The 18,313-nt window shown below is 32.6% G+C and overlaps 2 protein-coding genes across 2 annotated transcripts in view; one reads left to right on the forward strand and one right to left on the reverse strand.

Annotated features, from left to right (window-relative positions):
* Positions 1–18,313, reverse strand: part of LOC113394123 (protein I'm not dead yet) — a 40,177-nt gene that overhangs the window by 7,429 nt on the left and 14,435 nt on the right. The gene's annotated exons all lie outside the window — the stretch shown is intronic.
* The window catches only part of Pig-s (Phosphatidylinositol glycan anchor biosynthesis class S), a 58,354-nt gene continuing 40,186 nt past the window's right edge, over positions 146–18,313 (forward strand). The window contains exon 1 of the mRNA XM_026631325.2: positions 146–335. Coding sequence (XP_026487110.2) covers positions 302–335 — 34 coding nt within the window. The 5' untranslated portion in view covers positions 146–301. The remainder of the gene's footprint in view (positions 336–18,313) is intronic.

Raw genomic sequence — 18,313 nt, forward strand, 5'->3', positions numbered from 1 at the left:
AACTCGTACAGAATTTACTTAATAAAAATATGTGAATGAATATACAATGTACATAATTATATTTTCACACTTAGTATAAAAAAAACTGCATGAACAGAAACGTTTTCGGACACCTGTGATGTGATCTGTGTTATCGTGTGTCAAATCAACAAACGTCAATGTCGAAAAGATAAACAGTGCACCGCCGCGTTAAAACTTAAATTAATTAACAAAATATTGACATTATTAGTTTAAAATTAATGATTTATAAAACACCTTATGTTCGTGAACGAAAAGTGTATTGAATAGTCTGTCTTTCAAGATGTCGAAGCATGACACTAAATCGGAGACAGAAGGTAAGAACAATATCAGAATTTAGAATGATACGAATTCTATATTTAAATGGTTCTGATAACTAAGTTTAACCTCTTTAGTCAATTATACTCCGTGGTTTTAAAAAAAAAGAACAGTTTAGTAATATAGCACCTCCTTACAGCAGACACGTTACAGAGTATCTTTTAACTTTGTAATGATTGTTTTGTTGATTTCTGTGTATATATAGTTAAAAACATGAATAATAATCAGCAAGGATGTCAATAATAGACGTAGTTGTGTTTGTTGACATAACCTATATTATTATTGAATATTTAGTTTATTAATGATCATAATATTGTTTCCACTACAAATATGCACACAAATAACATTTATGGATATTAAAAATAGATTATATACAGCTTTCTTTCAAATAGGATACACCTTTTAAATATATAGTATGGAATTTTATTGTAGACTAATGGCTCATAGTTAATCTATAGGTTATACTAATTTGTATGAGAAAAAGGAAAAACTGTTAGTATGATATCAAATAATTAAATTAAAAAAGCATCCAACTGATATAATTTTTATTATTTTTTATTTAACCTTAGTAAAGCAGTATTGTAGTGATCAGGACCAAATCTCTACTGTAAATGATATGTTTTCATAAAATCTCACAAATAAACCTAAACTACTAAATACTAATCTCAACTCAATAGAATATGAGTTGAATCATTATTGGAAATTTGAGGAAAATATTTTTTATTGATAAGACCAAAGCTTGTCAGTAGCTCCTAGATAAAAAAAAATTGACAATCAGAGTAGAAATAGGCACTGAACTGTTTAGTCTTTGCTAATTTATACATAGATTTACATAAGATTTTAAATTAACATGGTTATTTTTATTACTATCAGTATTTCACGAGACTGTAGTCTCTTGAACAAGACATTCGTAGATAATGTCGAAATATCGAGCTCCACCAAATAAAAATAGAAAACATGGTAAATATCCCGTTTTAAATACTGTTAGATTTACATTTTCATATACCTTCATAAATAGCATGACTAAGAACAGGTGTTTATAATTGTTTAGCAATAATATAGTCTCAATAGTGTGTACAATAATCAATTACATTGATTCATTATTAATTGGAAATTTGCATTAACTATTATTGCAGTGGAATTTTACATAACCAACATTAAAAAGAAATAAAAAGATTGAGATGCCTTTTCATTCATTTATTTCCATTTATAACACACATTTTATATATAGATTTATCATATATAGATTGTATAACATGGGCTAATATGTATATCAGTAACAATGCATTGTACACATCTTTACTAATATGATAAATGCGAAAGTAATGTCTATCTGTCTATTGCTCTTTCATTGCCAAACCACTGAGTCAAATTTGTAGAAATTTTGGTATTAAGCAAGCTTGAACTCAAGGGAAGACGCTACTTTTGATACCTTTTTTTTTTCTGGCTTTTATTTGTGCCAAAAAGGCACAGATTATTTCGGCAATGTCAAGTGCGATGGAGAAGACACGGTAGAGATTGATCGGTGCAGTCGAGATTACAGGTTCTACGGACTGTTGCATTGTACAGTAGTTTAAGAGAATAGGGGTGAGCTCCCCACCAGACACCTGAGACAGCTCTAAGGACGTTGCCTTTTTCACATTTTTTGATAATATGTTCAGTGACAAATTCCGTTCAGTTTGTTATCGAGTATTATGCCTAGAAATTTCGCCTTATTGACAAAGTTGATACGCTGATCCCCACAAAACAGGTCAAAGACGGGAATAAGCCTTTTTCGTGTAAAAGCAACTGCCTGAGTCTTATCTATTGAAAGAGATAAGCCATGATCAGAGAGCCATAGGTCAAGATAATGCAAAGCGGAGTTTAAACGCAATGTTAAGTTTTGGATGGAAGAAGATCTATGATATAATACAATGTCATCAGCATATTGAAGGATGTTATAAAAGTTATTAACAGACAATTCGAGATCGTGGGTATAAATGCTGTAAAGCAGAGGGCTGAGGACTGAGCCTTGCGGGAGACCTTTCCAGACGAATCGGGGGGGAAGAAAAAAATGTTGGTGTTTAACAGAAATTGATCTGCAAAATAGCAGATTACATATGAAATGAGTAATCCTCGGAGGGATGCTCAGCTGGTGCAGTTTTTGCCTGAGTACCGGAAGAAGAACATTATCATATGCAGAAGAAATATCTAGAAAAACACCAACAAGGTACTCTCCGTCAGAAAAGGCTATTCGAATGTCAGTCGTGAGAATGCTGAGACTATCGAGAGTACTCAGACCTTTTCGAAAGCCAAATTGAGAGGGTGAGAGAATATTCCTACTTTCCATTATTCATTCCAAACGGTTTTGCAGGAAGTGTTCAGTTATTTTTACTAATGTAGATGATAAAGCAATGGCTCTATAAGATCTTGGGTCCAATGGGCTTTTTCCTGGTTTGAGGATGGGGATAATAATTTGTGACTTCCAAGATTCCGGGACGATTCCTGCTGAGAAAAAAGCATTAATTAAATTCAAATAGACGCATTTAGCTTTATCACTAAGGTTTACTATAAAAGAATAGGGCACGCCATCTTCCCCTGGTGATGAGTCTTTAAGTCCCTTTAGAGCTGTATGGAGCTCTGAGAGAGTAAACGGACCATCCATATCATCCGTTACAAGTGTTGGAGTCAACGTAATAAAGCTATCTTGGCATGGGACAAAGGGAGGTGCCAGCTTGGCAGCAAAATCATTAAGCCATATGGAGGGATTATTGACATTTGGATTTCCTGAGTTGAGGGAACGGCGAAATTTCTTAAGATTTGTCCAAACTGTTTGAGGAGGAGACCGAGGACTGAGGGATTCACAGAAGTTGGTCCACCCTTGCTTTTTCTTTTTGGAGAACAGTCTTTTAATTTTGGCATTAATACGCTGATATTTGATGAAATTTTGTGGAGTCATAAAGTCTGTTTATGACTCTTCGGCTTCAGATCTCCGTTGGACCATGACATTACATTCTTCATCCCACCAAGGAGGGCAAAGCAAAGTGTTTTTATTTATATTTTTTGGAGGAACCATTTTCCTCATCAACCATTAGCAGAGGATTTGATAGCATTAAGAAAAATTTCGTAGTAAGCAACAATATTTTCATCATTCACAAAACCAGGGAGGGAGTCTAACATGGCATCAACAGAGTATGCTGACCAGTTAACATTTTTTAGTCTGTATTTTAGAAGAGGGGATGATTTGAAGGGTGTGAGGGATCTGTTATTAAGTGAAAGAAGGATAGGAAAATGGTCGCTTCCAAATGTTGATGGGAGGATATTCCAAGATAATTGTGAGGATAATGACCCTCCCTACAACTCCCTAGTTGATAGGGATAAATCGACAGCAGAATAAGGATTCTGATTTGGATAAACTCTACGAGTCGGCAAGCCATCGTTGAGAATGCATAAATTTACATCATCAACGATGTTTACCAACAAGGGAGCAAATCCGTCACAGTAATAGGAACCCCATAATGTATGATGAGCATTAAAATCCCCCATAACAAGAACAGGGCTTGGAAGGGAAGAGAAAATGGAGTGTGGGATGAATGGAGTGGAGGAATTAAACTGACTTTCAAATACTAAGATATTTCGCAAGACATATTTGAAATGAATTTCAGTAATATTAAAAAATATACTTTATAACAAACATTATTATAACTTGCTAAAAGCTATAAAGTTATTTTAATGAGTTTGCTGTTTACAAACTATTATAACTAAAACCAGTTTCCTTGTTTGCTATGAATATTATGCAAGTAATAGACAAGAGACTTAACCTAACTTTGTATTGCAACTAGAATTAGAAGTGATGACTTATTTAGTTAATATATATATATATTAACTAAATATATAGGAATGCTTTTAAAGCATTTTGTACTAGACAACCTAAATAAATGCAGAAGAACTTACTAAGATTAGCAAAAATTTGTGTTACATTTGAGACATGCCAGATATGAGTTATAGACTCTAGTTATTGACTCACGCCGTGTAAAATATGTTTTTCCTGTCCCCATTAATTGTATGTCTTTTTCGTAGGTTTCACCATGTTTGGTTCAGTGGCTTAATCATTGATAAACAGCGAGATTAAATGATTTCGTTTATTCTGATATTATTATGAATATTCTCAATTTTAAATTTTAATAGATTCATTAATGAAGTTTGCATACATATAACAAAATTTTTAAAATGCTATTTGTAAAGTGCAATTAAATACTAGATAAGAGCACTTTAAAGGTGGCGTGTGTGGGAGCTTTTAACCTTGGTAATTTGTTTTGATAGATTTGTTTTTAATTAGGAGAATTGTCGACATCATTGCCTTATGAAAAAATAATATAAAATTATTTTATAGCCAATTAGTAATATGATCTAATTTTTGTATATGTTGTGCAAACATAGTTTATGTATTATATTAAAATTGAAATTAAAATATGTAATAATAATGTTATCAGGCACACTGATTGTAATAGTATTAACTTGAATCTAGAAGAATTAATTTGTGACGAATGAGTTAAACCTTCGAATGTTAAATGTATGTTTATTATTATTTACTAGAAATATTGTTAGTTTAAAAGTTCATTGAGTAAGAGACTTGTAATCATATTTGGAGGGGGCTTATTACATTAATGAATTAGCGTTTTTCAAATTATTCACTAAACAGGATAACCTCATTCCCTTTTTAATTAACCAACCACCACCCCCTTTTAAATTAACCAGATTCTCTTTTTTTTCTAATCAATCAAATCTACCGATTACCATGAAGGATAGCATGTATCTAACACTGCCATAACAAATTAATTATATTATAGTTTCTAAATATATAAGGATAAAAATAAAATTCTATAATACTTCGTGTATTATACAATTTTAAATGAGGGATACCTATATGTAAAAAAATATTATTACGTAACGTTAGTGCGGTCCGAGTTAACAAGCTTGTATGATGTATTGCTCGTTATATCAATTAATCCCTAACAATTATCCTATTTGTTTCGTGTGGGCATTGGGTGATTTTTTCTTCTTTTCTCTCACTCTTCGAGCCATATAATCTCATATCCGACCCGTTTTGCTATCTCTCTTGCCTCATAAACATCATAATTGTACCTCGGTCTCAGTATTTTTTTTATCTTTATTCAATCTAGAAGTGTTACACTTGCTTATTGATAGTCAAAAATTTACCACAGGGTTCGGAAATTAATACCGAGAAGAACCGGCGAAAAAAACTCAGTGGGATATTTTTTTTTTAATTGTAATTTTTTACAACTATTGTTGTCAAACAATGGTTGTTTTTCATATTTTCTATTTCGGTGATTTCCTCTTACATATTCCTTCCATTATACTAATGAAACAGAACATAAACACTATTGCTATCTCCTTCCCTCGTTGCATAGTTAGGTCGTAATACGAGATATATGTCAATGATAATATAAAAAATACGTTAAGAGTATAAAATATGGAAATATATTCATTCATAATAATGTTGTTGATAAATATTTATCTATTAGGAGATACTATGGGGCTAATGCAACGTTTTGTATTTGCAGTTTATCAGTTTATATAGATAAGGACGTAAACATCAACATAGTTAATGTCATTGTATGTTTATATTTTATATTGTATATATCTGAACATTAATAGTCGAATATAATAGGAAGATACATAGCTTTAATTACGTCATTGTTATATTTTGTACTTTTGTTTTTGTTTGCCTAAATGGCAGGACAAATGAGCCTGATGGTGAGTGGCATTGGTTTGGTAATATTAATGATTCCTCATCTTACCAATGCACTACCAACCTAGTGACCTAAGATGTTGTATCAGCTGTGCCTGTAGTTAAGTAGGTATTGCTTTTTGGTGGTAAAATGTATGATGACTGAGTAACTAGACGGATTTGCACAAAGCCCTTGTGATAATGTTATCTTAAGGAAAAACAAGAGTTGCTTTTTGAACATACACTTTTATTTATACATAACATTGTGCTTATAAATCTAATCCAGCTCTACGTGCCGGAGTACACGACGCACTCCTCAAGTCGAATCCTTCGAGCACGCCCGCTAGCCTATTGTTCCATCAAATGGTATTAATATAACAATGTGCTCTACCATACCTATATATTACAGCTGCTTTAACGGCCCGAGAGACTGTTAGATCGAAACCACGGCTAGCTCTATGCAGCCGTGTATGATGGAAAAGTATGATCGAGGTTAAAATCCCCAAATATATACATACATGGTGTTTAAAATTAAATAATAGCATATGTTTTTTTTCTATATTTAATAACATTGAAATAAAATAACATATATACTTATATTATAAGATCGTATTTGTTATTTGTTTGTCTGTATATTAAAGTAATCTGTGAAACTAATGATCCAATTATAAAACTGTTTCACTGTCAGAAAGTTAAATTATTCCATAGTGCTATTTTATTAATGAATTTCACCCTTGCGAAGCCGGGACAAGTCGCTAGTTTTGATATAAAATTTACAAACATATTAAAAGTAGAGGTATAATGATGCATGAGCATGATCGCGTCAGATAGATCAGAAGCCATACAGGGACACTTTCAGGCTGCATAGTAACTATAAACACCACTTGACTTGCAATTTCTGTCCTAAACGTGATAACATCCCATTGAGAATAGAAGGTTAAGATTTCTAGAATATTCTGTATTCGAAATACTTCGTATTTTGATTAGATTGACTCTGTGTTTATCTTTTCGATGTGATTAGGACAATGGGCCTTTTAGTCGTAAGTAACTATCAACTATAGAAATTGGCGCGGTAGAAAAAAATAATTGTTACATCGCCAATGAACGACCGTGCTGTTTAGCGGTAGACTAAGCAGATACTAAGTTTTATGTAGCAAAGCCTGGCAGTCGTTACTACTGGATCAGGTGACCCATTTGTCTAAGCCGCATCTAAGAAAAATCTAGTTAATCGCGACCTTCACTATCTATTCAGTCTTAAGTGCTATGCAAATTAAGTGATGTGACGCGTGCCAATGGAAATGTCTACTTATTTCTGAATGACGTTAAGTAGGGAAGGGGAATGTCTAAATACTTTACTCTTTTAACAAAACTGAAATAAGATTTTACAGTTCATATGCAATCAATCCCGGGTTGGATTTATATTTAACCAATCAGCAATCGGCTTATAATTATTCATTGCCCTTAGCAGATGCGGGTGTAGATTGATCTTTTGACTTATTTAGGTACGGTGGCCAATCACATAGGTGTACAAGAATGTACGTTAACATTGGTGCTCTATTCATTCAATTATAATCTGACGGAGATTTCAGCCGCGAGGGCAACGGCTTTACGAGTATTCTGAAACGTGAGTGAACATTTGGTGGTAGGGCTTTGTGCAAGCCCGTCTAGGTAGGTACCACCCACTCATCAGATATTCTACCACCAAACAGCAGTACTAAGTATTACTGTGCTCCGGTTTGAAGAGGGAGTCAGTTGTAACTACCGGCTAGTGGCGATGTAAGGAATGGTTAATATTTCTTACAGCGCCATTGTCTGTTGTCTATGGGCGATTGCGGTACCAATTTGCATTGAAAAAAAAAATTGCAAGTTCCAAACTCAGTACGTCTTCTGAGAATTTCTTCACAGAAGAACCCTATTATTTCTTATTGTCCCTAATTTTAAAACTATAAGAATTTACTATTATAAACTAGCTTCTAAACCGACGAGGTTGCTAATCAATATTAAATATCTACTCAGTATGTCTTATATACGCGACGATGCTAATGAATATATAACAAATTAACAATAATAAACAATAGAATAAATTATTCGACTACCATATGAACACGATTATTTTTTAAATAATTCACACACACATGGATCGTGTTACAGTTATTATAGTTTCATTGTTTCTCTGGATGTGTGTATGTGTATCGATATATAATTTTCACACAAGAACATATTTGAATATAACCAGATGTTCAAATGTTTTAGAGCTTAAATTCACTTGTTTACATGTATTTTAAAACGAATTCACTGCACCCATTCCATTCGATAACCGTTTGTGTAGCACGGGCGTGGACTAGTATATAGTATACGAGTATGTTATATATATACTTGTGTATATACGTATTGTACTGTTCTTATTTTTCCATATTATATTTAGCAACTAGGAACGCATTAATGTTATTATATTAACAAAGTAATTAAATTACTATTTGTGTTGCAGATTTGGGACCTAATTACATACATATATAAAATAAACAATTAATGATTATTGAATGATTTTATAATTAAGTTTATTGACATAGTAAATAAATTTCAAGTATATATATATAAAGATATAGAAATTCGTCAATAAAATCGTTATTTTATTAACATGTACCGACTAAGTATGTGTAAACTGCAGGAACAAGGTACATAACATCTTAACTCATATATTTAAGATAATTATAATTCCTTAGAGCGCCAATGACTTTGGTCAGTGGTGACCACTCAACATCAGGCCCAACACATATTATAAAAAAAAGGTTAAAGTTGTTTAATTTAACAACTCCTGCCATTGTAATGGATTAACAATTAAACTGAATTAGAAATCCTCGTTACAAGTTTCAGGCGATTTAAATAATCAACGAGGAACAAACACGTTTAATGTAAAGTTAAAAGATAAAATATTTATTAGGACCATGATACTTCTGGTAAGAAAATAACAAATATTTGTGTTTAATATAGAAGTTTTTCGGTATGAAACGTAACAGATAAAGGCTTGCATAAAGCACATCTGGGTAGGTACCGCTAAGTAAACTTGAATTGAAATCTAAATCTATGGTATTCATTAAAAATCGCAGCGTCGGATGTCGGGAAGTTTTTATCGGTAATTTGGTAATGATAACCATTTAAACCAATATATATTAGTCATGTATCGTTTGTGCATATAGAAGACCAAATAGCATATCATATATATGTATGTCTAAGGTTTGTTTATCTCTACTTATACTGCTATTTGAACAGCCTATATATATTATCAAATATATTTTAAATATGGATTTGAACCGATGAATAAATAAACAAAAATTCGATAACGAGACACGTGCGACATCAACACACAATGTGGTCGCCTACGGCCTCAGTGACGTCATAGACCAGGAAACGCATGCGATGGTTTTGTTTACCGCGCGATTTTATTACAGCGCGATTAACATAAAATGACAAGCGGATTTATGTTGACTCTTAACGTTATTTACACGAGTTTTTTAAAAATATAACTTCGCAAATATATTTTGATTACTTACGATGATAAAAAATGTATGAGATTAATTGAGAATGTGGTTCACACAAAACTATTCGTTTTAGGATTTTTAGTTTATTATTACTATAGTAAAAACAATTAAGATTTTTATATAGAACAAATATTAAGATTTTTTTATTAAAATTGGTATTATTTTAAAATGAACTTAATGGGATTATTTAAAATAATCAGTATTGGACAGCACTAAGTGCTAAAATTCCAACTGCACACTCCCAAGTTTCTTGTTTGATTTCAAACAACTTGTAATATTACCTAAACGATTACTCAAATTGCAAAGCGTAAGCGCCGTTTTTCTTTTATTCGAGTATATTTAATATTAATAGAGTATTTTGTTTAATGTGACAACACTGATTGATTTATTGAAAAAAATCCCTACGGAGCAAATTTACTCTCAACTCGAATTGTCGGATGAACTTATACCAAAGACATAATTACGAAACAAACATTTTATTTACTCGGCACTTAGTTTTTTATACATGAAATATATGTCAAAACAGATTGTTACAAAAAAATGTCGTACCGTAAATAACGTAATAAAACAAATGCTTTGCTTAGTTATAAAACATATCTCGAAGCGCAAACTTAACAATTTGAAGAGATTTAAGGGATTAACCTCAGATTGCTCAAATGAGGCGTAATTATAATGTGGCTTACTAATGTTTACTTTATGATGAGGATATAAAATGTTTCGTTTCTTACACGTAAAAGATTAGACCTAATTTTCCTGTACAATGTCTAATATTTAATACATTTTTTTACATTCATACAGAAAAATGTCGATTTTTTTTTTGTTTTTAATATTCATACTTAACTACGTACGTTGGGTTACATTGATTGATTTTTAAATAAGAGCAAAGGTCAATATTAATAGTTGAATAATGACGGAGCAAATAGTGTACAACCAACTATTTTAAAATGTCGTTCTAAATTAACATGCAGACTGGGTCGCATCGTAAACTGTTTATACTATAAATACTTGTATGTATGTTTGTCGAGAACAATGTATTTAAATTAAACATTTAACAAAATTTTATTGTAACTGGCGACATACATAAGAAAAAGTGATAAATGAGCTTAGCATTAAAACAATAAATATTGGACAACATGTATGTGACATTACTCTGATCCCAATGTAAGTAGCTAAAGTACTTGTGTTATGGAAAATCAGAAGTAACGACGGTACCACAAATACCCAGACCCAAGACAACTCTTTCTACCTCGACTCGGCCGGGAATCGAACCCGGGACCTTGGAGTGGCGTACCCATGAAAACCGGTGTACACACTACTCGACCACAGAGGTCGTCTATATTTATAAGTCCCTATATTTATCTTATAACGTTTATTTATTAATTTATAATTACCTGACTCTATCGTACAGATTTTACATAGTAGTATTAGAATATTTCGGGTTCAAACCCGGCCAAGCACCATATTATTTTCACGTGTTTTGTTTATATGTATTATATGAAGGAAAACATCGTAGGTTTGCAGATGAAATTCGACCAAATTTTTATACAGGAGAAGCTGTGGAGTATTTACAGGCTTTTCCTTTAATTTACAATAATAGGATGTTTATGTCGTAAGGGCACTTTGTAACCAACGCTCCCCTTTGTTTATTAACAGTTCCAAATTTAAGACTAAAGGTATGTATGGTTTTAAAATGTCGTTTTACTATTATATCATTATGATTGCGTCAATTAACTCAGATGACCTTATTTAAATTTAACAATAGCTAAATAAAATATTTGAATGTAATCGGATATCAGTTGCGTCTCCGGTATAAAATACAGTCTGCTCCTATTCTCGGTAGAATTCTTGCAAGCTGATGATTGAATAATCGGAATTCCGACTATCTAAGGGAAAAATGAGCCATCGACGAGACGTGGTGTTTAATATCTCTGTTTTGCACTAAGGCAGCGTTCAACTGTAAACGCTTCTTATATTAAAAATAATTTTTTTTTTTATCAATTCGAAGTTATTTTTTATGTAATATAGGTGCTTTTTCTAAGTAGCATTTTATTTCTCTACACAATAAAATGAGCCGAGATGGCCCAGTGGTAAGAACGCGTGCAACTTAACCAACGATTGCCGGTTCAACCCCCAGACAAGAACCACTGAATTTTCATGCGCTTAATCTCGTTCTCGGGGCAAAAGAAAACACCGTGAGGAAACCTGCCTGACACATATGAATTAAAAAAAAAGTTGTGGAATAGGTCCCAAACCTTCTCACAGGAAGAGGAGGCCTTAGCCAAGCAGTGGCTTTTTGACATTTATAGGCTAATATTTTACTTATCTTTTTTTATCAATAAAATCGTAAGATTCAGTCGCAGGTTGCGTTATAATATGTATTTAAAAACAAAATAGAATTTAATTATATGGCAGAAGGTGATAGATTTTAGACTACCATTGATACACAAATATAATTTCGCAAATATTACATACATTATAAAATCAAACTCGACGTAGATATTTTTCGATCATCACCCATAAAAATAAAAGTATACAGTTGGGAAATTTATGATATGAAATCCGTTCTTGAAAAATTTCCAGTTCCGAAGTCCAAGGCGAGACCAGCCAGCACGTAACGTGATGGTATTGTGGGGTCAGTTAAATAAAGATCGGGGGCGTGACCGTCTTGCGTCAGCATATCCAGACGCTCTTGTTTGTGTTGCAGCCATGTGTAGGAATAGATCGCTAAATTATAAATTACTATGAATAAAACTATTTAGAGACAGCTGGATACGAAGCAGGAACACTCGGAGAAGTGTGTTCTTTTTTTGGAAATTATTTATAGTCACCTGAGGCAAATGCGTCTTGATGATATCGTAGAAACACAACACTTTATAACTACCGTCGCTCTCTTTTTTTTTTATTAACAGTGTAAAATTCAAGGCATTAAAGGTATTTATGGTTTTAAAATGTCGTGTTTCTATTTCATCATCAAAAGCCGCATTTGCCTCTATAGACGCAATTACCACATGTGATTGTAATTTAATATTCTTGTCATTTTTTATTTGTTGTACGTTTTGGATGTATGTTCAATATTATTTACTTTGTTATTATATTTTTATATAAAAGTATTAAAAATGATCCGTGACTTAGGATACGTTTTATCGAATTTCTAGAAATATTATATGTATGTATATCAAATTATTTCCAATATGCTAATGTCATGTTAGGCAAATGTAACAAATCTGGCGCTAATAATAAATCATATTATTTCATAATATCCAAGTCATGAAATGTACACTTTAATAAAAATATTTTTAGGTTGGTCAAGATTTCTGACTTAGCCACACCGCCCACTGACGTCACAGTTAGCAAGAGTGCAAGCATTTTTTCGTATCAGAAATAGTTAAACTCTTTCTATAATAATAACCAATGTAGATCATTTTGTTAAGAAAATATTGAGCATTCTAAACGTTTACTTTCGTTTTGAAATGAGACTCATTTGGAATGCAAATTTTTATTTGGTGCAACACCAACTAGGGCTGCCTAACCTCACAATATTGTGTTTTTGATACTTGAAGTTTCATTTTTATTATTATGGGAAATTTCTTAGGTGGCAATTCGAATTCCGATAGATGATAAATTTTAAGTAAAAGTCACGTTTAAGTATGAAATAGAAGATATATAGGATTTAGAGAGTAAGAGAAAGACAGCTATATATTCGGATTCCACGGGGCAAAAGAGAGCAACGTTTAAATGACGTTACAAAACATTACAATGGTATTCTTTTTTCTTAAGAAGTTCCATTTCTATCACGTGTTAGATTACGAGTACAGAACTCGTAATTAAATACATTTTTTCTAATCTCCCCGTATTAATTTTGCCTTTGGTATAAATGGTGTAAAATAAGCAAGGAATATCTAATTAAAGTGTTATAAGCTATATGTATAATCAACCGATCAAAATAAGTTGATGCTTTTATACGTAAATATCATAATTGGGAATTGAGAAAAATGAGAAAATTTGCCATATTTTGAGCAAATTACCAAAAGTAAAAAACTCTTAGTAAGTTTTCAGTTCACACCCCTACTGGTAACATTCTTGCTTGTTTCGGCAGTCATTGACTTAGACAGGTTTAAATTCATATCACCTTTGTACCGAGTTCGGTTTAAGTTCATTAACCAGAATTTAATTTGTGTGTAATCTTGGTGAATTGATGTTATATATTTAAATTAACTTTTACCGGTTACTTTAAATTGTTAGATGACATATCTTTCCTACTGAATACGGTATTTTTTATTTTTTTTTATTTCTGTTAGATAATATGTCAGTACGTGTCGGTGATGCTGGATATCTTCCTAGCCTATTTCAGCCAGAGAATAGTTGCTGCGTAGGAGATATTACAGTTCACAAATTGCGCAATCACATACACTGCACTGGGTGCACTCTCTTTTTTAAGTATATACATTTATTTATACACTATTTATTATATGAATTACAATGAGCATTGCTATTTTTAAGAACTCAGTAACTCACTCGTGAAATAATCAAAATCAAATTTCGTTGAGACACTATTTTTATGCGTGTCGGTTTCAATCCTTTCAATTTTCGTATTATATATTTTATTTTCTTTATATAGCATTTTATATATATTTATACAATAATTATTTCCACGAAGACCTTAATTATATATAAATAAAAAAATAAAATAGTTACTGTTAATGACCGTGTGGAAATTTGCAATTCCGATGTTCTGGGCAAATTGCTATAATGATTATATTCAATGTTGCATATTTTCTGGCATTTCAAGATCGTGTTTTGCGGTGAGTTTCGGATACTTTCTGAACAGTGATACTGACTTATAATTTACATTATCTCATTTTGAGCTCATCGACGATAATATGGGACGTTTATTTTTGATTATTTTTATGTCAGTAAGGTTGGACTACCAAATGAACCAGCTGATGTAAGAAATATAAATCATTCCTCATGCGCCATCCATGACCTTTGTGTCTTTTGTTACTTTCAAACCGAAACAGCATTATGTAGCATTACTCTTTGACTTGCAAAACGCCATACCGTTTACCAAAGTAAATCTCTGTCTTTGCTTTTCTAAGTCTAAACGAAAATTATAAACAGCTTGTGAATATATTGTGTTCCAAAAATGAAGGACAAAGTTTGACTAACGCAACAACAGCGTTATCAGAAACAGGAAAAGCGAGCCGTTTGATATTACGTTCGTATGTTTGCGGTTCTGCATAGAATTGTGAATTCTCACCTCTAGGCGAGTGCTCGAATTATCGACGACCAAGCCCTTTCCGATCTGCTTGATCTTTTGGCTTTGCGTAGAGATGTTGGATCGCTCTGCATCTTCTACAGAATTTATCACGGGGAATGTTCCGAGGAATTGTTCGGATTAATCCCGGCTGCTGAATTTCACCTTCGGACATCTCCTCAAAATTCAAAATATCACCCACACCACCTAGATGTCCGAAAATCCACAACAGCGCGATTTTTAAGACATTTTCTGCCTCGCACAACCCCTCTGTGGAACCAGCTTTCGCCGGCGGTTTTTCCGAACCGATACGACTTGGGAACCTTCAAGAAAAGAGCGTACTCCTATAAGAATAATATTGATATTTTATTGTGAACTTACTGAGAACGTTTGCGAAATATTCGTAAGTCGATCAAATTTTCGACTTTAGGTATTTTATAAATATTTATTGATGCTATATATTTATATATATATATATATTTAATATTATTTATGAATTAGTTTTACAACCAGTCCTCTGCCCAAAGGAAGAGATCGCTGTTTTAGCGATAAGGCCGCCTGTTGCATTCATGCAACTTTTAATGTTAATACTTAGGTATAATGTTCTATTAAGTGTTGGTGCAATAAAGCATAAATAAATAAAATATAAATATTATTAATAAACAAAAAAATCTCAGGCAAACACCTTCCTGGACGCTAAACAATTCCATTTTTTAACACAATTATATTTTTGCTATAGGTACGTGTAGAGGAAGACCACACATACATACATCGTCTACTACTTATGAATAATGCTAACGTTCATGACGAAATATAATTTATTGCTTTAAACACATTGAGCTTATGACCGTTCCTTAAATGGTTACAAATATGCTGAAAATTATTCACCATCATTGTAATTCATTCTTCTGATCCAGATGATATTTTAATGTTATATTGATTATTCTACTTTTATTCTGGTGTAATTTAGTATGTAATATAATGTCTTACTTACTATATACCTCGTTGGTTTACGTTTACGTTGGTTTTAAGTTAAAAACTTAGCAATATTTACACTCTCGAGTCTAAGAAAGCTAAACCGTGAGTCTCGATCTCGTTCCAGTGGACGTTCGGGAGTGCATCTCTTGACTATGATAATTCCTACGCAGGTGCGTGTTATATGAGTGTAGCCATTGCTGTCTTTGCTCAGTAGGAGAGTATTAAAATCGAACTCTTTTGACTTTAGCGTTATCGGCACATTTTTATTTTTAATCACCTGCGGTGCCGTAAAATCGCTTACATACAGTCAACAGGAAGTGCAGCAGTTATTAATGCATGAGAAAATGTGCTTTTCCATTAAGTGTTCCTTTATTATTAACACAATGTTATTCTTTATGTTGTTAAAACAACAAAACGAATAGGAAAATTCTATCTGCTGATGATATCTCTTATGTAATGTAAATTATCTGTATTAGGATTTGACAAATGAAGACAATTGTCATTGCGATTTGATTGCGTAATCGTGTTGTCGTCTCTCGTGTCCTCAACAGCGATTGCTAATTGAACTTCGTTGTCTATACGATTTGTTTTTTTACGCATAAAGATAGACGATCAGATTTGAATTCTTTGACACTAAGTGACTATGTACATAATTTTGAAAATATATTAGTTTATTTATACTTTTGTTCTCGGAAATAAAATATTTTCAAGGATAACGTCGTATTCAAACGAAACTCCCGAGTTAAATTGTATGATGATAACTTCATGGCTGTTTTTTTGTTTAATATAAAATGTCTCGATAAGCTTCTTACTTTAACTGATCAGTCTCGTTCTAAGCACAACAAACGACCGGGTACGAAGAGTGTTATGGCGATTTCCCTTCTCCCCAAAAAGGATATCAGGAGAATTTCTCAGCCTCTCATTTATGGTCTCAATCTTTAAACGCGTGGCGCTCAGGTTTTTTGCACGCCCGCCAACCTAGGTTACGACGGGCCTTCTATTGATGTAACCATTTACTTTGTATATAAGCTAATATAAGCCCAATTATTGTCGATGAATATCCCTTCACTACTAAATAGTTTACTAGGAAATATGTTAAGAAAGTGTAGTATATGAACATATTGAATCCTCACGCATGAAAGAATGTCCTTGAAACATCACACCGGAAAGATTAAAGATAGGTTTTATGGAAATACGAAAAAATAGAGGGCATTTTTAAATTATTTAATAAAAAACTGAAGATAAGACCGTCTTTGTAAAAACAGTATTTGCGAACTTTATCTATACTAATATTATAAATGTGAAAGTAACTCTGTCTGTCTGTCTGTCTATCTGTCGCTCTTTCACTGCCAAACCAATGAACCGAATTTGATGAAATTTGGTATGAGGCAAACTTGAACTCCAAGAAAGGACATAGGCTACTTTTTTTGCCCAGCACATGACAAGCAACCCACAAAACGCGAGCGAAGCCGCGGGCGATAACTAGTATAAAATATATCATTTTTGTTGTAAGAAATTTTAACCATTTTGTTACATTGCCAATGCGCCCCAATCCCGGGAGCTAACATGTTATATCCCCTGTGCCTGTTGTTACACCAGTTCGCTCACTTCGAACCGGAGCACAACAATAGTTGCTGTTTGACGATACAATATCTAGACGGGCTTGCACAAAGTAAAATAAAGTAATCTATGTATATTATTATAATACATATATGTATGTTTGAGTTTGTATGGAACCATTTTACAGTACGGTTATATATGTACATATGTAACAACATATAACTCTGATCTGAGTGAAGTTTGCTATGTACGTTAAAATAATCGAAAATAAAATTATCGATTATGCCAATTGTACTATGCCATGCCAACTATAAAAGTATCGATACTTGGATAGCTTACAAGTGAGCGGTACCCACACCGGTGGTACCTATTTTCCGACCACGTTACGATAAATACTATTATAATATAAAATTATGTTATACAAAAAATTATAAAATAAACAATTCTTTAGATAATACAGAACATTAAAAAATATGAAATTGCGTAACACTTTTATTAGAAGGGGCAAATTTTGTATAAAAAGTTAAGCTATGTTTATAGTGTTAAACTCAAGTGTTCCACCTGTTTCGTAATTGTAAACAATAGTTAATGACCATTAATTTAATTAATTGTCTGCTAGTGGTTTTATGGGATTTTTTTTAATTAAACACGTTTATCATACTTGGTGTCGCTTTAAAATAAACACGTAACATACGGTGAATAATGAGCCGAGATGGCCCGCTGATTAACCGATGATTGCGGGTTCAAACCCAGACAAGCATCACTGAATTTTCACGTGCTTAATTTTTGTTTATAATTCATCTCGTGCTCGGCGGTGAAGGAAAACATCGTGAGGAAACCTGCATGTGTCTATTTCAACGAAATTCTGCCATATGTGTATTTCACCAACCCGCATTGGAACAGCGTGGTGAAATA

The sequence above is a fragment of the Vanessa tameamea genome, chromosome 21 (assembly GCF_037043105.1).
Source record: "Vanessa tameamea isolate UH-Manoa-2023 chromosome 21, ilVanTame1 primary haplotype, whole genome shotgun sequence".
Taxonomy (NCBI): Eukaryota; Metazoa; Arthropoda; class Insecta; order Lepidoptera; family Nymphalidae; genus Vanessa; species Vanessa tameamea.